The sequence below is a fragment of the Ochotona curzoniae genome, unplaced genomic scaffold (genome assembly GCF_017591425.1).
Source record: "Ochotona curzoniae isolate NIBS_2020 unplaced genomic scaffold, NIBS_Ocur_1.0 contig_4692, whole genome shotgun sequence".
Lineage (NCBI taxonomy): Eukaryota > Metazoa > Chordata > Mammalia > Lagomorpha > Ochotonidae > Ochotona > Ochotona curzoniae.
Genome location: NW_024466361.1, coordinates 1682596 through 1709143, shown reverse-complemented (window position 1 = coordinate 1709143; position 26548 = coordinate 1682596). Strand labels below are relative to the sequence as shown.

At 41.5% G+C, this 26548-nt stretch overlaps 1 protein-coding gene across 7 annotated transcripts in view; it reads right to left on the bottom strand.

Moving 5' to 3' along the window:
* Positions 1-26548, bottom strand: part of EXOC4 (exocyst complex component 4) — an 817909-nt gene that overhangs the window by 612885 nt on the left and 178476 nt on the right. The window contains exon 10 of one of the 7 annotated variants that reach the window (XM_040987500.1): positions 8159-8275. The exons of the other annotated variants lie outside the window; for them this stretch is intronic. Within the exon in view, the coding sequence (XP_040843434.1) occupies positions 8247-8275 (29 nt within the window). The 3' untranslated portion in view covers positions 8159-8246. Of the gene's footprint in view, positions 1-8158; positions 8276-26548 lie in introns of those variants that run through there. 7 annotated transcript variants of the gene reach the window in all.

Below are 26548 nucleotides of genomic sequence, written 5' to 3'. Positions count from 1 at the left end.
ACACATACACCCACACACATTTACACCCACCCAAACACCCCCACTCACTCATACTCAGACCTATACACAGACCACACACACATATACACACCCCACCCACAAACACCCCCACTCACACACATTCAGACCACCCACATACGCTCACATGCTCACACATGTGTATACACCACAAACACACACACAACCTACACACACACTCAGACCCCCCCCACCGACACACCACACACATACACTCAGACCTACACATACACCCTCACACACACAAACATCCCACTCACACACACCCGGACCCCCCCACATACACTCACACATACACCCCCCACACACACTCACATACCACAACCTTCACCTCTGCCACCTTTGTTGCTCACACACATCTTCCCAACACCAAAACCCTTGGGTACACAACAGGCCTTCATCAAGTGGTGCACGCCACGGCTGTGTGGCAAAGGCCAGGGGAAGCACAGGAACACTGCTGCAAAAATATCTCCGAGGAAAATCTTTGTCTTAGACTCTGATTCTATCCCCCTGCCTTCAAATACGAAATAAAATAAGAAATTACTATCATTTTACATATCAACATTAATATTTGGGACAAAAAATGCAATCTCAAAGAATTCAAATGTAAATAAAGCAGAATTCCTTGGTCTGAATATGGGAAGTTGAAGATAAAATAAGCCACAACAAAAATAAAAGTCTACACTCAAATGAGGTTTCGGGTGCTGGCTGCAAATTCTGTGAATAAGCCAAAACCAGCTGAATGCAGCCCACTGAGTGCCTGCTGCGCGATGTACATTCCATGTCAATGAAGTGAACGTCACTGCTAAGCCCTGATGACACTTAACTCTACACACACATAGAAGATAAAACTCATCTGCAGAAAAGCAAGCTCTTAAAATCCTTGAACTCTTTAATATTTCTTTACCACTTTTTCTTTCTACATGTAATTATTGTTTGGAAAATTATCTGATTACTTTGCAAAATATGGCAATTTAATCCTTGTGATTTGTTTTCATTGCCATTTAAGATGTAATTTGTGCATTTTTAATCATTAGTTCTATGATCATTATTCATATTTATAGAAAAGTGACAAGGTATCCAACCATTTTTGCACCTGGAAATAATATTAGGTTAAACTTGCAGTTATTCATCCTCTATTTAAAATTAAAAAGTAGAGGGTCTGTGCCAGCTTAAGGACACCTGAGGTATGATGAGGCCAATTGTTTGATTAAATAAATTCAAAGAACTAGATTAAGGGAAGATTGCAAAGAGTTTTTTCTAGTTCATATTCGAAGACTCTAGAAACACCTGTGGATCTGTAACACAGGCTTCCATACATTCGCTCAACTAGCTATGAAAAACAACAGGCACTGCTTTAGACCCTTGTTAACAAATAACACTGTTCTAAGTATATCTCCTTTTGTGCAAAGATCTCACTATATGGGCGCTGGTTCTAATCCCAGCAGCTCCACTTCCCATTCAGCTACCTGCTTGTGGCCTGGGAAAGCAGTCGAGACAGCCCAAAGCTTTGGGACCCTGCACCTGCATGGGAGACTCAGAGGAGGCTCCTGGCTTCAGATTGGCTCAGCTCTGGCCATGGCAGTTGCTTGGGGGAATGAATCATTGGACAGAAGATCTTGCTCTCTGTTTCTCCTCCTTTCTGTATGTCTGCCTTTCCAGTAAAAATAAATAAATCTTAAAAAAAAAAAAGCAGCATTACACCAATAAGGAAGGAAGCACAGCCAAAGCACTTACAGGGCAAGACTGCAGGCAAGACTTGAAGCACAAAGAGGCTGCCTTGTTAGCACTGCTTCCCTCATTGCACTTGTGTGCTCATTTATTTTATTCATTTAAAAAATGTACTAACATAGAGAACTTTGTGTATTTCACAGGTGCAGTTATAAGAAGGTAACCAAATTCCTTCTTCTCGCTTACCTTCCCTCAATGTCCCATCCTTCCTTTTCTTTTTTATTGGATTTTGCAAAATCATTATATCAATCAGGCACTATGAGTGCAACAAGCATGAAAAATATGCAGCTAGTGCAGTGCCAGCCCCAAATCAGTACACCTCCATCATCCACTAAGAAGCGACTCTTCCAAAGAAGCAACTGAAGAGAGGGAGCAACCACCTGCAATGTGTGTGAACAAAGAGCTTACTCCAAAGGTTTTCAGAGGAACCCCAAACTTCAGCTGGGTTTAAGTCGATCAAAACTTCCACAGGTTTTAGAAGTCAAAGGGGGAGTGAAGCAGCAATTTCAACTTTGCATTTAACTTTCCCGTCTTTCACTTTCGTCTGCAACTTCCACAAAGTAACAACAGGTGTTTGGGCCAGCTCTGTGGTGTAGGCTAAGCTGACACTTCGCACATTTGCAGCTCACAGTCAGTTCAGGCCTGGATCGCTCTGCTTCTAATCTGGCTTCCTGCCAGTACTCCTGGGAAGGGAGAAGATGGCTCACGCACATGCGCCTCTGCCCGGGAAGGACTTACAGCTGGTGCTTCAGCCTGGCCCAGTGCCAGCCGCTGCAGCCATATGTACAGTGAATAACTACATGGAAGACAGCCCTTGCCCCTACTCATCACTCTGCCTTTTAAACAAGTAAAATTGAACTTTAAAAAACAACCCATATGTTAATTACAAAATAAGTGTTGGTGAAACCAACTGAGTGCAGTTGTAAGAAAATAAAATGGTACAGCCATACAGAAAACAGTTTGAAGGTCTCTGAGAAAACTTAAAATTAGCAATACTACCAGCAATTTCAATCCTTGTTATGCATCCAAAGCAATCTAAATCAAGGACTCAAACATACAGAAATAGCAAGATAGACACACACAGCCCCACACACACAGCCACATACACAGCACCTCCCCCACCTCACACAGCACCTCTCCTGCATACAGCACCTCCCCCCACCACACAGCCACACACACACAGAGCCACACAGAGCCACAAACAGAGCCACACACACACAGAGCCACACACACACAGAGCCACACACACACAGAGCCACACACACACAGAGCCACACACACACAGAGCCACACACACACAGAGCCACACATAGCACCTCCCCCCCATACAGCACCTCTTCTACCACAGAGCCACACACACACACAATACACCATGGTGCATGGCAGGACTTTTCACAATTGTCAATACTTAAAAGACACCAATCAGTCATCACAAGCTGAATCAGTAAATAAAATATGGCATCTACATGAGAAGGAACACCGGGCAACCCTAAAATAAAGGAGGTTCTATCACACACTGCAGCAGGGCTGAACCTTACAGTAACAGACAAATCACAAACACCCCCCAACATCTGGGCAGATGTGTAGTGTGGCAGTTAAAATGCCAGCAATCCATACTGGAGCACCTGGGTAGACGCCCACACTCAACTCCTCATTCTATCTTCAACTAACATACATCCTGGAAGCAAAGAGCAATAGTTCAAATAATCAGGTTCTTGCACTCACACCAGAGTCCTAGCATGATTTCCTGGCTCCCTGGTTGACATGGTCAATTTTATGTAGTCTATATTTCATCATAATTAAAAATAATCTAAAAAGTGTAAATTAGGGACCAGCAAGTAGCCCGGTGGCTCAAGTCCTCAATTTACATGCGCCAGAATCCCATATGGATGCCAGTTTTAATTTTGACAGCCCCACTTCTAATCCAGCTCCCTACTTATGGCCTGGAAAAGCAGTCGAGGACAGCCCAAAGCCTTGGAATGCTGCATCTGCATAGGAAACCCAGAAAGAAGCTCCAGGCTCCTGGCTTCGAATTGGCACAGCTCTGGCCATTGCAGTTGCTTGGGGAGTGAATCACTGGACGGAAGATTTTCCTCTCTGTCTCTCCTTCTATCTGTATATCTGACTTTCCAATAAAAATAAAACAAATCTTTAAGTATAAATACAATTGAAAAAAAATGAAACAAACTCAAACCATATAACAAAAACAAATTCTAGTGCTTAAAACATGAAGTGTCTTCTTACAACACATTCCTCTATGCCCAGACCTTACTCTACACCCAGAGAATATTCTTTCTTATCAAAAGAAAGGAGGCACTGCATGAATAAAGAAATTATTTACACATGTCAGGAGCTACATTTTCATTTCAGTGACAAAAAGCCAGTATAGGGCCCGGCATGATAGTATGCTGGTTAAGTCCTCGCCTTGATTGCTCTGGGATTTCATTTGGGCGCCGGTTCTAATCCTGGCCGCTCCATTTCCCATCCAGCTCCCTGCTTGTGGCCTGGGAAAGCAGTCGAGGAAGGCTCAAAGCCTTGGGTTCCTGTACCTGCCTGGAAGACTCAGAAGAGCTCCTGGCTCCTGGCTTTGGGTTGGCTCAGCTCCAGCCATTGTGGCAGCTTGGGGAGTGAACCATCAGATGGAAGATCTTCCTCTCTGTCTCTCCTCATCTCTGTATATCCGCCTTGCCAGTAAAAATAAACATCTTTTTTTTAAAAAAAGGCCAGTATATTATACTCTACGCTAAGGTATCTCTTCTCTGTTAATCAAGTTCAAATGAAACTATTTATGGATGGCTAGAGATCCAAAACTGAAGTATCAGTACATCATTAATATTTAATTGACTATGAATATTCATAGCCAGTTATTTCTTTAAAGAATAGCGTAACTAAATTATTCTAATATGTAAATTTCAGTCCTGACATGTCATCTTACCTTCATCTACATTACAAAAAAACCCCAATGCATTTTGGGCCAATTCATTATTGATATAATCCTAGACTTGTGCAGGTTAACAGGAGCTAGGCAGCACAGGCGGGCATTTCTCAGACAGCAAGCACAGTAATTGTGTTATTGGAAAGTCATTTTGTCCTAGCTAGCTCCCACAAGTTATTTTATCTTTTCATGATTCCAAATTAATTTCAACTACCCTAACACCTGTTCTTCACCAGAGAACAGACAGATTGCAGATCAAATTCTTTGCTCTTGCTTCTAAGGCCCAGGTACATCTAGCCAAATACTTAAAAACTTAATTTTTCAACCATGAATACTTAAGCAAATTGGCACATCTCAAAAGTGAAGCAACTCTTTGATATAATGCTACAAACAGTCTATTAATTTAAGGAACTATCATAAATACCTCACTGTTTTAAGTCATGCTACTATTTCAAATTATCAACAGTGATAAGAAATAAAATGGCAACAAGCTGTTAGAAATCCTAATTCTTAGCAAGATCAAAGACAACAAGTGACTAAAGAACAAGAAGCTAATTTGACATTTGCCAATAAAAACTGTAATCAGCAATTTGGGAGCCACATTCAAGGTTATCTAGCATAAAGTGACAAAATTCCCCTTTCTGGACAAGGATTCTGAGACTGCAGAGGGAGAAGTGGAAGTGTACAAGGGAGACAAGGCCAAATGGCGAACATACGCTCAGCTTCCCTTTTCACTTGACAAAAGTATTATAATTTCAATTTCAAATGTACACTAAGATAGAATATTCTATCTATCCATGAATGAGCCACAAAAAGAACCCTTATGCTGTGCCAAAAATCTATCATGTCTTTGATGTTGATTTGAATATCTATTTGCATTAAGTGAGTCTTTTAGTATTTCATATTGCTATCATGACCTTCTGAACAAGCCATATGGATCCATCTTGGTATCACTTCTGACTTAACTATTAAATGTCAGAAAGACACTACAAGCTCCATTCACCTAGTCACTAAATAATTATCAAGCCTTTTTTTTTTTCACATGTACAGCCTATGGAAAGCCAATGTATCTGAAACTAACTTTTTAAAAGTTATTTTTACTTGAAAGTCACATTTACAGAAAGAGGGAATGGTGAGCAGAGAGACACAGATCTTCCATCTGCTGGTTTACCCCTGAGATGTTTCCAACAGTAAGAAGCTGGAGCCAGCAGGTTCTTCTGGGTCTCCCACATGGGTACTGGGGCCCAAGAACCTGGGGTGTTCTCCACTGCTTTCCCAGGCCGGGAGCTGGATCAAGGAGCTGGATCAGAAGTAGAGCAGCCAGGACATGAACAGGCACCATATGGATGGATGACTAGCATGCAAAACCACTGCACTGTCCTGTCCTTTAATTTTATATGAAACGGGAATAGGGAGCAAAATCAGGAGAGCCTCCGATGGGAATAAGAATTTCTAGGTTCTTCTTCCATATTGACTTCAGTGCTGGGAAGTTTTTAACAAATCATTTAACTTTGGGAATAACATTATCTCTTCTATAAACCAAGACAGACATTATGCAAGAGCTCTTCTAACTCTAGAATAAACACTGGAATAACTTGCAGGAATAGCTGCACAGAGAAGAACCAGAAAATGCTCCCAAAGGTGTTCTAGCACTCATAACGAGGCATTTTTGCAGCTCAAATGTTTTCATAAAGAAAAGCATTATTGATTACAGTAATAACAGCATATCAACTAATATGCATATTTAAGGTAAGAAAAGGTAGCTATGTTTATACAGGTCTAGATGCACTCCATCATTGGTACAACTTAAGATGGAACAGGTCTGCAAGATTGGCAGCGATTCATAACTGTTCAAATATCAAAACAACTGGAGCAAGAACCTCAGAGCATACCCTACATCCAGGACCTGGGGAGGGTGGGAAATTGGATGGGCCTTCTCCCTTAATATCCCCTTTTAATACATGAAGGAAACAATATGGAAAAAAAAAAAAAGATGGAACAGGTCTGGCTCCATGGCATAGTATGTTAAGCCTCTGCCTGCAATGCTGGCATTCCATATGGATGTTGGTTCATATGGAATGAACCAGCTCCCTGATGATGTACTTGGAAAAGAAGTAAAAAATGGCCCAAATCTTCAGGCCCCTGTACCCACCTGGGAGTACTGAAAGAAGCTTCAAGATTCTGGCTTCCAACCAGACCAACTAGGCTTTTGGGGAGTGATCCAGCCAATCGAAGATCTCTGTCTCTCTCCTCTCTTTCTCTGTCTCCCCTTCTCCGTAAATCTGCTTTTACAGTAAGTGTAAGTCATAAAAAACTACACTGACCATGAAGTACACTGTCAGAGATTGCCAGTGGCAGCTTGTCTGCCTTGAGCGATGCATCATCTTCCTTTAAAAAGAAGTCAGAGACTACACTTAGCCCTTGGGGTATTGTCTTTCTCACCAACATTCATACAGTCACAAAAAGAAAAACCACTTGCAAGTTATTTCTCTTTAATGTGTTTTCTGTAAGCAGAAATACCATCCACCAACAGGATTATAGGGAAGCAATATTTCACAATCCCAATACTTATACAAATGTATTCGTAATGATCATAGTTACGGATATTTTAAAGGTCATCCTCTCATTTTCTTTCCCTGAAGCTAAATAAATTGATTTACCCTAAATCTCAAGGAGTTTAGAAAAAACTTGGTTCTCCAGAAGGACTGGGTGGCATGAGGGTCTCCCAGACACTTCTCCCACCAGGGCCAGCAGCCGGTCTCCAAATGGACAAGCACCTGTGTCCAGGCGGCTTCACGGGCCCTGCCTCTCACGTCGGACTACTCCGTTCTCTACGCTGTGAGATTGCCCTCAACTCAACACTACCTCTGTGGCCATTTGTTCCCCACATGAAAAATCAATTTGATAGAATCTGAGATTATTGGAATGCCCTTCCTTGATCATTTTGATCTTACTGGCTATTACTAAATTGGCCAGTAAAAGCAAATTCCTTCCATTTTTTAGATTTAACAAACAAATGACCCTTTATAAATAGGTGAAATTATTTTTTTAAAAACAAAAGCATAGTAATATTCTACACAATGCTAACTTGACTGTGACAGAGCTAACAGATAAAAGTGGGGAGAAAAGCCAATGAATCCATTCTTGGAATGTGCCAATTATCTCAACCAACACAGATCCTAATATTATCATTCTAAGCCATATGTGTAATTCTCAAGCGAAAAATAAATCTTTTAACAAGTCTGTAAGAACTGCTGGCACCCATTCATGCCAGCCTGCAGTAACATCTTGAGAATTTTCTCCATTCCAAAAATCTATAATGAGGGGGAGTAAAAGAGGCGGGAGAGAAACTGGCCGTAAATGTGACTTCACAACAGGTCCAGCAGATGCGAAGATCCAAGTGATTCTTCTCAGATTTGCTAATAGATAATAAAGACAATTCTGGCACAGCTCACCACTCACGAGCTGAAGGAGTGTGAGAAGGACCCGTATCCAGTATCCATCAAGCCCATCTGTCGGCAACACCGTCACCGAACAGAACGAGCAATTACCACAGGCCTTCTCAGAATCTGTCAACCACATCCAGCCCTCCAGCCAAAAAAATCAGAATTGAGGAATGAAAAAGCAGACCGGACTTATGGGACCAAGGAGGGGTTTATTTAAGATGAACCTGCAGGTGAAGAAAGGAACAGGAGAAACCAGGGGGCCACTGGAACAGTCACCAGAGGATTTCCCTAACACTCATGTGCACTCAGGAAGCAGGCAAGGAGAGCGGCAGCATTACAACGGAAAGCGCTTTTGCTTAAAAGCATGCAAATGTGAAAGACTGGAATGGTCTGCCTGTTCCAAGAACTGGTTCTTTACAGTAAGTGAACACACTCTTCTCTCCATGATCATGTTGCCACACCTTCCCAGCAAAGCAGAATTGTTAAATGAAGAAAAAGGCTTCAATTCAGCAAATGCTTACTAAATGTATTTAATATCTATGGCACTATTTAACACTGCATGTCACTGGTCCACAATCATTTTTCAGGAGGTAGACAGAGGGAGGCCTTTTAATCTTGTCCAGCTCTGTGCTAACGTACATATTTGACAAAGAGAAAGCAGATACTGCCTTCCACTACAGTTTCCACTACAAATGCAATCAAAGCTAAAAACTCCTGACACTGTGTCTGGCTGGCGATGGCAAATAGGAATACAGGAACACAGGACACTAAGCAAAAAAGGTTTTTTTTTTTTATTTTTGCATGTAAAGAAGTTCCCAGTTAGAAACTTGTAGACAGTAAAGAGCCTGTTTCACTCCAAAGAACTTAAAATTTGAGTTTATATGTGAAGTGTTGGAAAACAGCCCATACCACCTTTATCTGGTTGATTACACCTTTAGAAGCTGAAAGGCTAAAAAGTATTAACAAGCAAAGAAGTGACTATTCAGAAACTAAATGTCAGTGTCGTATACCTGTCCCATGCACTCTGTGACAGGCCATCTCTCCCAGCCATCACTGTGGCCACACTGTGTGCATTGCACACGCTACACAACAGAACAGAATCAATGGACAAAGAAATCAGGAAGGCACACGAGCTGAATCAAAGAGGAAGCAAACACACAGAAAAGCAATCACTTTGAGCTTCCTGACCAGGATCTGAGCACAGCTTTTTTCTTTCCAGCAAGCGTGTATAATCACAAATATGCTTACTGCATCCCGTGGAGCCCTACCCTAACACGAGCCATACCCAGACACTGGGAAGAAGACCTTCATTCCACAACTAGGACCCCTTTTATTACTACATCCCTTCCAACAGAGCTGTCAGCAGCAGTGAAGATAAAGGGTAAGTTTTAACCCTTTAGAGGTTCCAAACCCTCACCAAACAGCAGCTCTGCAGGTGACAACTGTGCTGATGCATTTGGGTGCAAAGGGCAGCAACAAAGTACAATGAGAAAAAGATGAAGGAAAAAAGGAAAGCAGTCAGCATGAGACCCAAGCACAGTATTAGTAATAAGAGTGGGAAAATTTACACTTCCAAGAAGGCATGCTTGTCTACAGCATGAACCTAAGCTCTCATTCGTGTCAGCAGCTCTGCAGGCAAACGGACTTACACACATAGAGCACCTTGCCCTTGATGATGCTTCAGAGAAATACCCATTTACCTAGCACCCAAATCAGACCAGCCACCTCATATTCTTAATTAGTGGTTAGAAAGTGAGAACAACAAGGTCGTAAAACACATATCCTTATTTAAAAAAAAAAATTCATTTGTTTGAAAAAGCTAAAGAGACAGGCAGAGAGAGATCCTCTCCCTATGAGCTAGGCGACAGCAGCTTCATCCGGTTCTCCTGCACGGTGGGCACCCAAACATTTGCAGTGGAACTGCCCGCTACGCCACGATGCCTGGAACCAAATGCCTGATGTTGAGACCGGCATTTGTTGCAGCTCGAGTCCATCCTCATGATTTAGTAAAGCTGCTGCCTGTGACACTAGCATTTGATATGGGTGCCAGCTCACGACTGTGGCCACTCCATTCACAATCCAGCTTCCTGCTGATGGCATGAATAAATAGTGTAAAAGAGGGTTCAAGTCTGAGTTTCTGCCACCCACGGAAAATCTGGCTGAAGCTCCTGGCTCCTAACTGCAACCTGACCCAGCATGGCTGTTGCCTCAATCTAGGGAAATAGAGAATCTTTCTCTCTCCCCAACTCCTGTTTCTCTAACTCAGGCTTTCGTTTTTCTCTTAAAGATTTATTTAATTTTTTTGGAAGGTCAGATATACAGAGAGGAAGGCAGCCCTACAGCCCCACACACATCCTACGTATATTCTCCATACAGCACTACCGTTCATTTGAGCTCGTCACTCCACCTCTGACAGTCTGTGCAGTTTGGAATCTTATGTAACATAGTCTAATATTTTCCCCTCACTGTTAGTTAAATTAATCAGCTCCAAAGTCAACATATTAACTCTATTCAACATCTGAATACTCATATACAATCATTGTTGTCTATAACCACATACTTGTGTTTTCTAGAGTTGGTAAACTTTCAAATTGCCTGTATATATAACTGCCTTCTCACATAGCCTGAGAATTAATGGCAGCTATTGTAACAGGATCCAGCTGTTCCCTGGTGAGTCAATGCGTCTATCAAACAAACACTACACTATTTCCTTCAAATGGCTCCCCTGTCACACTAATGTGCTGAGTTTATTAAATTGGAAAAGGTTAGTAGTTAGGAGTCAAGAGGCTGAGTAGCAATCCATTCAAACTCACCAGACACCACTGCTCTGGGATTCTTAGAGAGCAATCAGTCCTGCTGTTCCAGCAGAAGACATCCGGGAACACCCCAAAGACCCCCCGAATCCCAATGGTTCTTCAAATCAAGCATGAGTAACCTATGGTTGATTATTTTATCTACTAAAGTGATTTTTGTTATGCCAGGAGGAATTCCTTTCATGTAAGTTTTGCTTGTGGTTCCCTTATTCTGCCAGAAGTTTTTAAATACCAGAAGTCTTTCATATAAACTCAGAGAAAACTATCAATACTTTTTTTCTCTGAGCTTTTGGTTCAAAGTGAAACGATTAGCCAAGCACCTTACTGTCTATGATTCTTGATTTACTATTATTTTTAGAGAATAAGCTTTTACAGGTTTTTTCCTAAGCTTCTTGATTTTTCAGTTCCACTCTTCTTTTCCAAGCAAGTTCATGCTTTAATTTATTCAATTATTTACTGCTACAATTCTGATTTACTATCTGCATTGCTGTAAATTTGGATGAGAAATTTAGAAGGCGTTCCAGATGACAACTGGAGTTACTCAAATAGCCAGCACTGATGCAAAACCAAACGAACAACAACACTGGCTGATGGACAAACACTACTTTCCAGTCCATTAGATTCTAACAAATATTCATTAAAAAGGATATTTCCATGTTTGCTTTCTCAACAAATTCTAAGTTTGCATTCACTTTCTGCTAGTTTCAGGGTGGCCCTTCCAAAACTCAGGCGTTCCCAACATGACGGGATGAAGAAGCGATCAGGCTGGAAGGGCTATCTTAAGAGGATCCTTCTCCAAGATGTTCCTGGCAGCTTTTGGCCCTCCAGCACTTCCACCTGCTACCCTGTAAGTGACGGCACCACCTCAGAGAATACAACTCTCATCAGACATCCCAGCCCACTGGCATCAAGAGCTAGAACTTCTCACGCTCAAGAACCATGAGGAAAGAACTAAACTACTGCTCTTCATGAATTACCCAGAATGCGGCATTCTGCTAGAGCACTAAAAGCAAGCACATCTTCCTTCCAGAAGACTCTATCTTTACTAGCAATCCCCTCCCCTCACCCTCTCGCCACCCCCCCCCCCCCGACACACACTGGCTCTCTTCTGTCCGTTGGAATTTGCTGGATGGGCCACCAATAGGAGTTTTCTGTGGTCACTCCTTCGAGAGCCTGCCTCCCTGCCTCAACCCCATTGCATGTCCGGGAGCCAAACAAGTGATCACTTTAATAGGCACTTTTTAAAACATCATGTTTCAACTTGTTTGATATATTTCATTTATATCTTCCATAAGACTATAAGTTACCTCAACCCAGAGTTTAAGACCACTCAAACTTCTGCTGTCTATGAAAAAAGGCCACCCAGGGCACTCAGTGGGGCAAGATGAAAAGTGCCTAGAGATCAACACTTATGTTATTGGCTGGAATCAGCTCCAAAATAAATCATTTAAAACCTTAATTACTGTAGTGGTAATTCTTTTAGATGGCCAGCTAATGGGATTCATGGTATAATTTTATAACAGTTACTAACAAGCACACACCACTCTGAGAAATATGCCATTCTTAAATCTCACTCCCAACTTTGGGTAGAATTAGACATTTCAATTACTAGACCATAAAACTGTACATCCAAAGATCCTGAAGAACGGGTAAGAGCTCCGCTTCCAGACTCCCTACAGACAGACTTCCGGATCTCAGGTTCACACGTGACGCAGTCTGCTCTCCTCGGACGGGGCATGAGAACCACCTGCCTCTTGTGAGGATTTCTTCAAAGATGAAGATTCTTGGCCCCGCTCCCAGAACTGCTCCATCTGAGTGCCTGGCACTGGAGATCACAATTACCAAGAATCACACGGGACACAATAAAAAAAATCAGAACCACTATGCCAAAGGAATCTGGGTTGATAGAAAGCAAGAAAGCCAGTTAGGAAATCTTGCTATGAACCTCAGTCATCAAATTCATCTGAAACACACAGAAAAAAGACTTCCTCAGGCTTCTCTCTCAAGGTACAAAATACTACAACTGAAGTGAGTGATCACTAACTGCTGAGAATCTAAGACATCAGATTCCCAGGCCATAGAATAGACAGAGCTGGTAAACCCGACACCACACAATAGTACAAGTCTACAGCGGTTCGAATTGCCGGAGAGTACCAACTTTCTCACCCAGTGTCACCTGCCACACACTGCATACTGACAGTACTAACCTGACACTCACACACCAAATCTGAACTCTCAGATACTTTCAGTTTGTCCACAGGGCCTTTCCAGCCAGCTCACACCGTGCAGTAAGCAAGTATCTGACACTGATTTCATCATGTCCTTATGGGATGAAAGCTGGTTGTGGGTGCAAGAAACAAAAGTGTGCACAGGGGTGAGAGGCACAACTCTCAAAAAACATTGAGGGAGAGAGGTGGAAAACCCAAGGAACGAACGGCCAGCAGTCCCTCTGCACACCCTGCAAGCAGCCTGGAAAGCGGGCATGGAACCAGGGAGAGCAACGTCACTCAACCATCAGAACAGCAGCAAACTTCACGCAGGAATGTAGAAGACTTTTCAACAACGTGAAAACTGAAGCCATCTGCTCCTTCCGGACTCTGGAAACAACCCAAGCACCTCCGCAACTAATATATCAGCATATACAGAGCTGTATGTATAAGCACAATGAACACATCTAGATTTTGTCTTATAATATCAAGTCTTCACTTTTGATTTTCTTAATAACTTTCTTGTTACAAAATTAACCATAAAGTTACATATCTATATTTTGCTTTGAAAAAATTTGGTGTGTTTGCCAATTGAAAATAACCCCCTGCTAGTACCTAACATTGAATTTCATTACCTTTTGTGAATGTTACGTTAACTTGCAAAATTAGATTCCAGACAAATTATTTTCTTTCCTAATTAAGCTGTTTTATCAGCTACCAATCTGGGGCATGCTATCATCTTTGTGGTCTGCACATTGAAGTCCTGTAGTGTGACAGAAAACTCGGCTTCCTGTCAACGGCACACTAAGTGGTATAGATTTTCCAACATGATAAACCTTATTTACCTTCCTGATCTTATAATTCATTCTATTACTTACATACTGATCTGAAACTTTTAACTTTATTAGTATGTTCTTAAAAAGTTATTAATTGTACTTGGTTCTTCCTAACAGGGAGGCTCGAATCATTCAGTTGGAATATTAGTGTTTTTATCCTACCATCTACCTCATATTAAAAACCAGCTCTACCACCTGCAGCTATCTTATTCACACATACCTGGGCATCATTGTAACAGACCATACCTGCTATCCTCAATCAGCTTTTCCATGAGAATTGTACAAACCAATTGTTTTTTCCTGACACAGACAACACATTTTCACATGATCCAGCATGTTATACATTTACGCATAAAATGATCAAATCAGGAGATCAGTGTTCTTTTTGCAACCTGAAACCTACAAGCTCCTTTTCTTTTCTTTAGATTTACTCTTTTACTGGAAAGGCACATTTACAGAGAGAAAGGAAGATGGAGAGAACGGTCTTTCATCTGCTGCTTCACGCCCCCAAATCGCCGCAATGGTCAGGGCTGTCTTGCTGCTCTCCCTCGCAGGTGCAGTCCCAAGGCTTTGGGGCCATGCTCTTCTGCTTCCCCAGGACACAGCAAGGAGCAGAGGGGATGAGAACTGGTGCCCATGTGGGATGCTGGCTCTTGCAGGTAGAGGGTTAGCCAATCAAGCCGTCACATCGGCCCTGTGTCTCCATTTCCCCAAGCTTCTAGTAACCACTACTCTAAGTTCCCACAAATTTAGCAAGAAATGCAGTATTTGTCGTTTTGTGTTATTTCTAGCGTACTTCACTTCAGATGAAAACCCCTATTTTCATGCATTTTGCTGCAAATGACAGTTTTATTCCTTTTTGCAATCAATATCTGATTACATATAGTTAGAGACCATATTTTCTTTACCCAGTTATTTATCAATGGACATCTAGGTAGATACCAGGTTGGCTCTGATTTACATTGCTGTCATCAGCACAGGAGTGTACCTTTTCTATGCACTGATTTCATCTCCTTCGCACACACCCGCCCATATGTAGTCATATGGGTCATATGACATGACTATTTCCAGTTCACTGAGGAGTATCCATGCTGTTCTCCATAAGAATGTATTAAGTTACATCCTCAACAATAGTAAAATGTTCTCCTCTTTCCACTGCTTTGCCATCTCTTGGATAACTGGGGTCATGTGACAGTTTATTGTGGATCTGATCTTCATTTCACTTATAATCATTGACACTGAGCATTTTCTTCTATTTGCTGGCCATTTATACATTTTTTTCTTTTTGAGGAGCATTTAGTCTTTGCATTTTAATCAGATTATTCTTGTCATTTTTGAATACGCAAAACTTCATAAATTTGTATGCCAACATTTCAAAGAAAACATATCAATCAATCATCACTGTATCATTCAATTCTTAAAATATGTACTGCCAAAAGATGCACTGTGGAGTTTTTGTTTTTAGCTCCTTTTACATTCTGGATATGAATCTTTTGTCACATGAATAGTTTGAAAATATTTCCTTGGGCACCACACAGTAGCATAGCAGTTAAAGTATTAGCCTTGCATGAGCCAGGATCCCATACAGACGCTGGTTCTAATCCCGGCAGCCCTGCTTCCCATCCAGCTCCCTGCTTGTGGCTGGGAAAGTAGTCGAGGACAGCTCAAAGCCTTGGGATCCTGCATCCATGTGGGAGACGCGGAAGAGGCTCCTGGCTTCAGATCAGTGCAGTTCCTGCCATTGCAGCAGCCTGGGGAGTAAACCACCAGATGGAAGATCTTCATCTCTGTTTCTCCTCCTCTCTGTATATCTGACTTTCTAACAAAAATTAAATATATATATATATATGTGTGTGTATATATATATATATATATATATATCCATCCATCCATCCATCCTCAAATTTCATTAGTGGTCTCTTCACTCAGTTAAGTTCCTGAGTTTGAAATAATCTCATTTGTCCAGTTCTTCTTGTTGCTGCCTTGGCACTCAGGGTTTTATAAAGTATCTTGAGGTATTTTTTTCTTGGTAATTTCATAGCTTATGATATTAAGTTTTTGATTCTTTTGAGTTGATCTTAACAGAGTGAGAAGTAAGAATTCAAATTTCAACCCTCAGTGGCTATCCAGTTTTCCTACACAATCTACTAGAGATTATCCTTTCTCTAGCATGTTTTCCATACCCTTGTCAGGAATCAACTGACCAGAGGAGCATGGATTCATTTTGCGGAACTCTACTGAGCTCCATCGACTAGCATGTCTTTTTATATCAGTACCACATGCAATGGATTACTGCAGCTCTGCAGGATGTCATCAGATGAGGCACGAGACACTGGTTCCATTTCTGTTTTATTCAATATTTGCTCTGACTGTTGAGGGTCTTTACTATTTTCATGTGAATTCTATGACTTTTTTTTCTAATTCTGTGTGACTGACATCATTATTATGATGGTTAATGTGTTGAGTCACTTTAATTAGTCCAGATACTTTTACAATATTAATTCATCCAAATCAATGAAGATGGTAAGTCTCTCCTTTTTTTCTAACTTTCTTTCATTTGTGTTTAGTACTTTTCAGGATAGAGATCTTTCAGATCGTTGGTTGCATTCTTCCCAAAGTACTTCATTTTTCTTGTAGCTGTTGTCAACAGGGTGACTCTTATAATTTTTTCTCAATTAATTAATTTCTAGTACTGACTTATATATGTTGATTTCTATCCTGCAAATTTATTTAATTTGTTTGCTTCTTATAAGTTTTTCAATGGATTCTTTGGTTTTCTACATATAGATTCATATCGCCTGCATAAAACCCAATTAAAAAATTATTTGAAAAGTGGAGTATCAGAGAAGAACAGCAAGAGGTAGATACTGAAAGATAGTATTTTAAATGCTGCTTCACTCCCCAAACAGCCAGAATAGCCAGGGCAAGAACCAGAGCAAAGACAGAGCCAGAGCAGACAGAGCCAGGAACTGCATTGGTGTTTCAAACATATACATGGGTCCAACAACTTGAGCTATCATCCACTGCATGCTAGGAGTATTAGGGGGAAGCTAAATCAGAAGCAGAGCAGCCAGGATCTGGCTCAGTTCCTTCAGATGCTGACAACTGAAACAAGAGCTTAATCCAATGTATCACAGCATTGACCTCCAAACTCAAATTTTTGGACACTTATTACTTTGAAATTAAGCATGGTCTAAATCTTTCTTCTGATTTATGTACTTACAGGGTGGGGGAAATACTCTTTTCTTTGTAATCCCAAATGTTTTCACCATTATTCTTCCTATGCTTCTCTATGCACGCTTTTGAAATCCTAGGCACCCTACCAACTTCTAATGCATCCTACCAGAAGCATCCTCTAACGTTTCCTGCACACAAGTAATATCTAGTAAAAATTAACTAAATTATTCAGGTCAGGAAGAAAACTAAAAGCTGAATTCAAAAACTCACACTTCATACCAATTTCCAAATTAGTTAAAATTTTTCTTTAAAAAATAAAATCAAAAGTAATGGATGGAAACATAACAAAATTTGTAATCTCACCTGGGGAAAGTCTTTTATAGCTGTGTAATAAATGTAGAAGTCATAGAAACAAGGCTTATTTTATAAAATTTAACAAAAATTGAACATTTCTACATGGTCAAAACTATGACAAATAAAGTCATTGCTTAATCACATAAAGAAAATAGAAATTCCTTTCTTGACATGCTAGATTCCATAATTCCTACAAATCTACAGGGGGAAAAGAAACAACAATAATTCAAAACAACTAACTGCTTAGATCACAGGAAGTTCCTAATAGGTCAAAACACTCAATCTCACAATTAACAGAAATATAAATTCAAACTAAAACACTTTGTAACCTCTAAACTGGGCTGAGTCAAGAGTTTGGTAATGTATTGATAAGCACGAAGACACAAATGAATAGGCTTAGTGGAAGTATGAATAAGCACAATCCTTATGAGGGGCAGCTGGGCAGTGTCCTTCAAAACTACAACACACATATCCAACTTGACCAAGAAATTCCATTTCCAGGAATCAGTCATACAGATAAACTCATACAGGTGCAAAAAAGGATTCACACTGCAGCATTACTCATGAGTATAAAGGGAAAAAGTCAATTTCCATTAGTAGGAGTTAGTTACATAAATTATGGCGCATTACAAACACCTTCAGGCTATAAAAAACATTTAAAAAACTATAATAATCTAAATTAAAAGACAAACTGGATTTAAGGTACTCTGATATATTAAATTTTAAAAAAGAAAAGGAAAAAGATCAAGTGATTTTGATCTCATATTAAGTACATTTAATACACACACAGAAATCTTTACATTTTGATTCACATTCTGTATGCATTTGCTTATATACTGAGTTCTAGACAGTCTAAACTCAGTCTATTGTTACTGGAACATAATCTCCCAGTATGAGAAATTCACATTCAATTAACTATAAAATATTTCAAACAAAATGTAATGAAAGCATTTGTCAATGTCTGCTGTAAGCATTAAGGATAAATCAACACAACAAGAATGAGTCCTGGGAGCATGGAGCTAAAATCCTCGTATGTAACAGACTAAGCAACCAAGTTGATGAATCCTCCTGCACATTTAAATCAGCGGTGTTTCTTGATCAAAAAACCCCACCTTAACGCAGAGAACTTGCTAACAATGGTTTAAGAACTTACCCATTAGATGGAAAGTCGGACTTTGGCTAATCCTAACCCAGTTTTAACCTGTATTTAAGTGCTTAGCACATGTGATGCCATGCTTTAGGAGCACTCCTGGGCGTCAGGCTCACAGCAAACCTATGAGAGAGATGCTATGATTCCCACTGTCCATGGAAAAGCCAAAGTGGGGGCGGGGAACAAACAACTATGTAACTCTAAAGTCCAGGAAACTACTTCGCCCACACGGCCTATTATAGAACTTCCTTTTTGTTGTTGTTTTACCTCTAACTTAGAGATTATTGATTACAGATTAAGCCCTGGCCCTAGGAACTTCTCATTCCAAACCCAAAATACAATTCTTAACATTAAAAGACTGTGCATCTGCACTTCACGAAGATGTGACTAAATTAAAAACATGCTTTGATGATAGATGTCCACCTTCGTTTATTATGTGCCTTTACATATGATACTGAACTCATATTCCTTTACATCACTGGCACATGTTTACATCCTTCACTAAAGCATATCTATTTAGACACAGACAGTATTGCATTTGTCTTGGGTATGCTTTGGGTTCTCAGGGAATTTTTTACTTTATGCTCTTCTGATTTGTAAATGATTGCTAACACATTCTCTAATCGATCCAGCTGCAGGCACTGAGAGGTTTTCAAAGTGTGGCTCTGAACCAGCAGAACCTCCTGGAAAGAAATTCATATATATACACACACACACACACATATAAAGGTAACACCCCACAGTGACTAGATTTCCAGACAGTCAAACTGAAAATCAAATGAGCCATTATGAAGGCATAAATATGTTCCAAAAGTTGCACGAGACACAGTTAAAAAATTAGGGACTCAACATAAAAAATTCAAACCTCACTGATCTCACACTTTATTGGCAAACAGTAAGCTGCAGCTGCTGAGTCAATACTCTGAAGGTGAATCAGTGACCTGTGCCTTTTCATGTCCTCAAGGTGATCCTCGGGCAGTTAGAAATTTAGGACATCTAATAGACCTAGCTTCTACCTGAGCCATATCCAATCAGGTCTAAAGTTGAAATTAAAAACCTCATTCCTTGCAGTGGGTGTAATTTACAATTACAAAGATTTTCAGTGAACCCTGTTTCTCAAGCATTCTTTTAAACATTCTGTAGATTTTCTCTACTGATCATTAAAAACCCCCATGACCTAGGTACAATGATTGCTTACTGTCATTTCATAGGTAGGAAAAGAAAAGAGAAGGAGATGAACGCCAAGGCCAGGATGCTTGGGAGAGCACATGAAACACACCATCTTCTCCCTGAACCCCACCAAGAATGTTTCCTCCTGGAAGTTGCACTAACTAGGATATGGCTCCCCCAATTCATTTGGCTGTGTTTCTAAAGGCAGGGAGAATCTTTTTCTGCAGCCACCAGTTGGAATTCTAATTCTAAGTAAAGCTGGGTACCTCCAGACTACTAGCGTTGACCAATTAGAGATGTCTGTTTCAGCCGCCTTCCACCCTCACAGTGGCTGATCTGGATTATCTCCCCTGGCCCAGGTGAGCCTTGACTTCAGGGAACTGCTGTGACGCTGGCAGCCAGCCCAAGCGCCCTTCGCGGCTAGGAAGCAAGCTGCAGTCCCAGAAGAGCTCACTGCCGAACCCCAGATGTGACACATTTCCCCTTGGGGACAGTAGAAATTTCCTGTCTCTTCTGTGACCCCCATGTTGTGTTATAAGCCTTTCCCATCACAAAGCTTTGAAATTACCGAGCAGTGAACATCTTTGCCTGTCTGCTGCTAGTCAGTCAACCAATTTCAACATTTTGGCTGGGACTTACACTCAAAATTGATCATTAGAAGTTGGCTGAGTTAAACTTGTGTTTAGTGAAAGGTACAATTTAGTTGTCTTGGCTAAAACAGACACTGGAAAACTACTAAAATATATTTTTTACATCTAACTTAACTTGATTTTAAATAAGTAGAGAAAAGGGACAACAAAAGTAAGACTTTGACTTTAACCTGCAGAAGGCAAAATAAAAGAATTTCTATGGAGCAAATGACCCCCTCATAAAGCACACTTCATATCAGACTCAAACATCAAGCAGAACAAAACATTGTCAGCACTTGCATTTTTCTCTGGAGTAACTCAATTCTACAGAGTCGTGCCCGGAAGGGTAACCTGGCAGGAAAATTCAGATGGACAAAGCCACTGATGCCACAAGCATAGCCTCGATGTGTAATCTAATTCCATGCAATTCTGTAGAAATGGATTCCTATCTTCAGCCAATCTGTCATTTACGTTGAGTGTAAGGAAGAACATTTGTTTTAGGGCCCTACTTTGCAAACTGTTCATCCAGTGTAGTCCTTACCTACATTTTCTCAAGAAGTTATTTAGTTTTACAAAACACAATTTTAAGGAAAAAACAGACAATGTATCAGGTACCACTCCAACTGCACATAATGAGGCTACAGCTGATACGCATTAAATCCTGTTGTTAACAGGTGCCCCAAGGAGAAGCATAAACAGGTAATCACACTTAGCCTGAATTTCTTAGAAATAACTAGTATGGTGTTTTAATTTTTCTGCAAATAAACACATCATTAAGGCAACAATAGAAAGGAAACAAAATGTCCCGTAAAGGGGGAGAGGAAGTAGAGAAAGAAGAACAGAGACTCCGTGGCCTGGAAGCTCTGCGACAACTCCACTCAGCACAGTCGGCTGCTTGGGCACGTGTACTTGCTCAATCTTGACTCACTTTTGAAAGACATACATCTCCAGAGAATTTTTTATAAGCCCATTCATTCAAAATAGTGTAATAATTTAATTTTCTTTCTCCCAAAACTTCACCTCTTTCAATTTAATTAAAAATGGCTATTAAAAACGAACATCAGGCCCAGTGTCAGGCCAGTGTTGTGGCGTAACAAGCTAAAGCACAGCTGGCAACACTAACACCCAGCCTGGCCCTTGTAGCCATCTGGAGAGTGAATCACTGAATGGGAAATCTCTTTCTCCCTGTCACTGCCTCTGTTACCCTTCCTTCCAAGACAAAAATAACTATCAAAAAATAAAATCAGCAGCACCGGAGTGTGATATTCTATCACTGCAAATTAAACAGGTGAAATATAGCACTATTCAATGTAACACTAACTTCATAAACGATGGTCACAAATTATGCTCTCTGGCCAGAAATAGCCACGTTAACGAAAAGGCCCTGAAAAGTCCACAATTATTTAATTCTGCTTTTCATGACTTCATGTGTCATCAGGGTATACCAGCAGACCAGTGCATTCTTAATGAGGCCATCTATTGTTAAAATTAATTAGGAAAGAATTTGGTTTGCTCACTGGAGGTCTAGCATTGCCAAAATGTGATGACTCAGGATGAAAAATTAAAAGTCCTTATTAAGAGACATAAGGATTACTAGAAACACGTTAACATTCTTCTATTTTAGATTTTGCAACAAGGCCCAGGATAATACCTGAAGCCCCAAATGCTTAATTCGTATCCTTAGAAAGTATAATGACTCAATGTCCTCAATATTTCTTTCAATTTGTTGCCATAGTACAAAGCAAAATATTTCAGCTGTGCCTGTCTGAAACTAATTGCAATTTTCCAGCTCTTCACACTTCTGAAATCAGCCACAGCTAAAATCAAGCTAATATTTTCTTTAGCTATGAAAGAACTCTATTTGTCAGGAGTATGCCATAACTGCTAAAGCAATGAAACCAAATAAAAATGATACATCTCTGAGTGCCAGAGGAATGGGGCTGAGAGAAGCTCAGTAGCCAGAAGCACCAGCCCGGGAAGCAGAAGAGCCGAACAGGCAGCAGCAGCGGGGTCTAACCCAGAGGTCATGTGGCCCAGTGAGACCAACCGGCGAGCATGCGCAGCCCAGAGGGAGACAGAATCCGGGCAGACAGCAGAAGCACACTGCACACAAGTTCAACCATTGCTTTATTGTTGTGGGCTAAGGAGTTGACTAGCACTCCTTAAGCCGAGCACTACAGGCAGTGGGCTTGGCGCTAGAAGCACCTGGTCTCAGCTGTAGCCAATCTCTGCTAATGAGGGTGTGGGGTAAAGCGTAAACAAGAAGTAGGTGAAAGGTCAAGACAGAAGGCAATAAAGGGAAGCCTCGGTGAGGCTTCCAGAGACTTCCACCATCCCTGTCTCGTGCCTCAATCCCTCAGACCTTTCTCCGTGTCCCCCATTACTCGCACGGTGGGCCGTAACACTTTATGGGGGAAAGCATGTAAACACAAGTGAGCGGAGGGAGCTTTGGTGCTACAGACAAGTGGGCAAAGTGGCACGTCCTATCCCCACCTTCTTTGTTCCAATATAACTAAGATTACCCTAGCAGCACAGTAGAGTCAGCGCTGAGTTCTTCCGTCACTTCAGCAACATCTTCAGACTTCCTTAATCATAGGAAAACCAGGTGTGCTGTCCGCTTTCCACCTACTGCCTAGTGAGTGCGTTTCTAACACAAACAGCAACTGGCTGAAGTCTAAACAGTTAAGTCTTCAAAGGTAAAGGGCAGAATCACAGGAAATCTTTATTGTTTTTTTCCTTTTACTCACTAGTGGTCTTCAAATTATTCCACAAAGCTTTATTTGACTAAATAGAAATTAGTAATAAGTATTCATTTGACACTGAAATACCCATCAGTCCACTATAACATAAACTGAAGATTTGGTTTTTATTGTTCTTTAATGCAGAAGCATACCCTGATTTGGGAAAATAAATCTCAAAATAAGAAGCCAATTTCCTACCTATAAAGGTATAAACTCAATAGACTCCCATCAAAAAAACATGGGATGTATTATGGAACTTGACATGCTGACTCTAAATTTCATCTGAAACAATAAAACCCAGGGCAATAATATTCTGAAAGGGGAACAAAATGAGCAAGTATGCATACTCCTCCCACGGTTTTGTGAGCACAACAGAAGACTACAGGAATGGATGTGGCACCACATTACACGAGCACGGAGAAGCAAGGCAGGAATCAGACTCGTGTAGCTAAGCCATTGGGGTTGTGTTAGGAAGGGCTGGAAGAGTCAGCCTTTCACAGGGAGAGAAAGGGCTCCAAAAGCAGAGTCTAATGAGACAGAAGAATGCACTCAATAATAGGAAAGAGGTACCGGGGTTGGGGCGGGGGGAGAAGACGCCAACTCTCGGCATTTGAGTCCCTTAACATGTCCTGTTCTGTGGTGTGAGTTCATGCTCCCTGGTAATGGTAAGTGTCGCATTCGGATTAAGCTCATCAGACCATCTCTTCTTAAACTGAGATCAAGAAATCCTCACTACACATTTAGAAATTAGTACATTTTTCAGAACATAAAAAATCGGCAGTGTCTCACTCTCCCTTCTCTTTCGAGAGGCACCCCACCTCCTGGCTTCCTTTCCGAAGGTGCCACCCCCTCCTTCCCTTCCCTGCTCACCTGGTCCCTTCACAAATAAACTTTTCTGTTTGCAACAGATTCCCAGCTTTTTATTTCTAGACTAAGCTGAGGAAAGAACCCACCGGGCATTTCTGGTAGCGTATTTTCCCTGGTGCCCAACGTGGAGCTTGAAAAAAGAGATGGGAGCCATGTGGCCCAACTCAACCGAGAGAAGACTTCACAAGGAGTCTTCAGACTCAAGGTGGCCTTGAACATGCAAACTTGTGTGACAACTAGATCAACTTCTGCCATGGCAACTTGGATGACCTGGACCATCTCTCTGGATCCCACACCTCTAGGGGCCCCTTACCCAAACATCGCCCCAATTCGACAGGAAGCAGCCAGAAGACATCATCACCCTTTACTCCTACAGAACTAGGATGTAGGATTTCAAGAGGGGAGTCTGAGACCATCCAGGCCTGCTGAGGTCTTGGCCACACCCTCAGGTGGGCGGCACCAGCGTTGCCCATCCATTTCCTAATTAAGAGACCACCAATGGGGAACATCTCACCTGTAGGTTCCCCGCCCAACAAAGAGGGGTCAAGGAAGGCTTAAAACCCCAAGACCCTTCCTCAAACCTTTGGTGTCTCTCTCCCTCCTCTTTCGAGAGGCACCCTCCCCCCCTCCCGGCTTCCTTTCCGGGGGTGTTTACCCTTCCTTCCCTTCCCGGCTCCCTGGTCCCTTTGCAAATAAACTTTTCTGTTTGCAACAACAACAACAATCAGCAAAAGTGAACAATATAAGGTGCTAGGAGTTAGCTTACAAGTTTCACCTCACATATCACACACACAACAATAACTTCCATCTGCACTGAAGATCTCGCAGTAATATGGAGAAGGGCAACAAGACTGGGAGAGCACAACATCCCAAGCTATTCATTCAAGTTGATTATCCGGAGGAACTGCAGGCCTCTGTGGTCACTGTCCTCGTGACTGAGAACTTGACCCTGATAGGAGAAAACCCTGCAGGCACAGACAGGCCGTTCCCAGGCGTCAAGAGGAAGCCCTGGCAAGCCTCACTGCATGGTTACCCTTTCTCACCCATCAAAACGTGCACGTTGCAGGATGCATCCGTGTCACCTGGAACCGCTAACGGGGAGACTCCAGCAACAAAGCTGCGCTGGAAGCCAGGCAGGGGCTGCGCCTGGGAGGGCGCATACGCTGCCTCCCTCCACCACAGATCTCCCCGTTTCTCTCCCTGCTCCCTGACACTCACTCGGGACTATCCTCTGGCCCACTCATAATGAGTATTTCTTCAAGGGTGAATGTGTTTCTCATATATATAGGTAAACCTTGTCACTTTGTGCACTTTGTGCTATCTCAATTTAAGTTGTGAGATAAGGAAATAAGAGATTGGAATGTATGCCCTGTGCTCACAGTAACACCATGGTAACCACCAGCCCCATTTTAGAGTTTCTGCAATGCAAGGAGACATTGGGGGTCTGACAACAGATCAGATGGGTTCCCAGCAGAGGGGCTTGGGGGTCCCTCCTCCCCTTGAGAAAAGTGCAAGTACGTTTCAGAACGCTGACTGAGTGATCAGCACCTGTCTGCACTTTCCCATGCTGTGCTATTGATGCACCTGTGTGCTTTCCCTCCTAGTCAATCTGTTAGATTATTCCAACAAATTTTAGAGGCCTGTGAGGAACTTCTCCTTCACCCCTACAGGAGCCGAACAGGGCAAAAGTGCATGTTTTTAATACTGAGGTAGATAATGCTTAAAGACAAGTTTAAAAGCAAGAAGGTATAAAGAAAAAAGCAGCACACTTAATGGCACAAAACATACTTTTACATAATTACAGCTATTACATGTAAATGTTTAAAAATAAGTCAACTGGGAGAAGATAATTTTGCCATACTTAAGAATATCCATTATATACAAATCAATGAGAAATAAGAGAAAAAGGGTAAAGAGATAATGAGTACGCCATTGGGAAAGGCAGAAATAGTAACTAAAACACATAACAAATGCCAGAGAACTCAACATTTGCAGCAACTGGACTAAGTGCTGAAAATCACGGATCAGCAAGGCGTTTAATGTATGCACTGCATATCCTCCCGTTTCTGGTGATCTGAAAATACTGGAGTTCATGGGTTCGGACCTGGAGTAGCCCTGCAGGCCAATGGGGCCACAATGGCCCTCTTCTGTCCCTCGGGCTTCTAATGGGGGCACCGACAAGCAGCAGACTCAAGTTTATTAAATCACTGGAAACGGTAACTCTCAGATACCATACATGACCAGGTTGCACTAAACACAATTTACATCTCAGTCTATGTGGAGAAATTACCAGGAAAAAAAAAATCTATATTAATTGCCTAAAAAAAAAAAAAAAGAAGAGTAAGAAAGAGAGCACACGCAGAACAGTTTGTAATTCTACATCAAAGGGTGGTGGGTAGTGTAAAGAAATTTTTCCTCAGTAAATTAGGCAGTGTTTGACACAACCCCCTCCCCCAGTGCCTCAGACAGTTCAT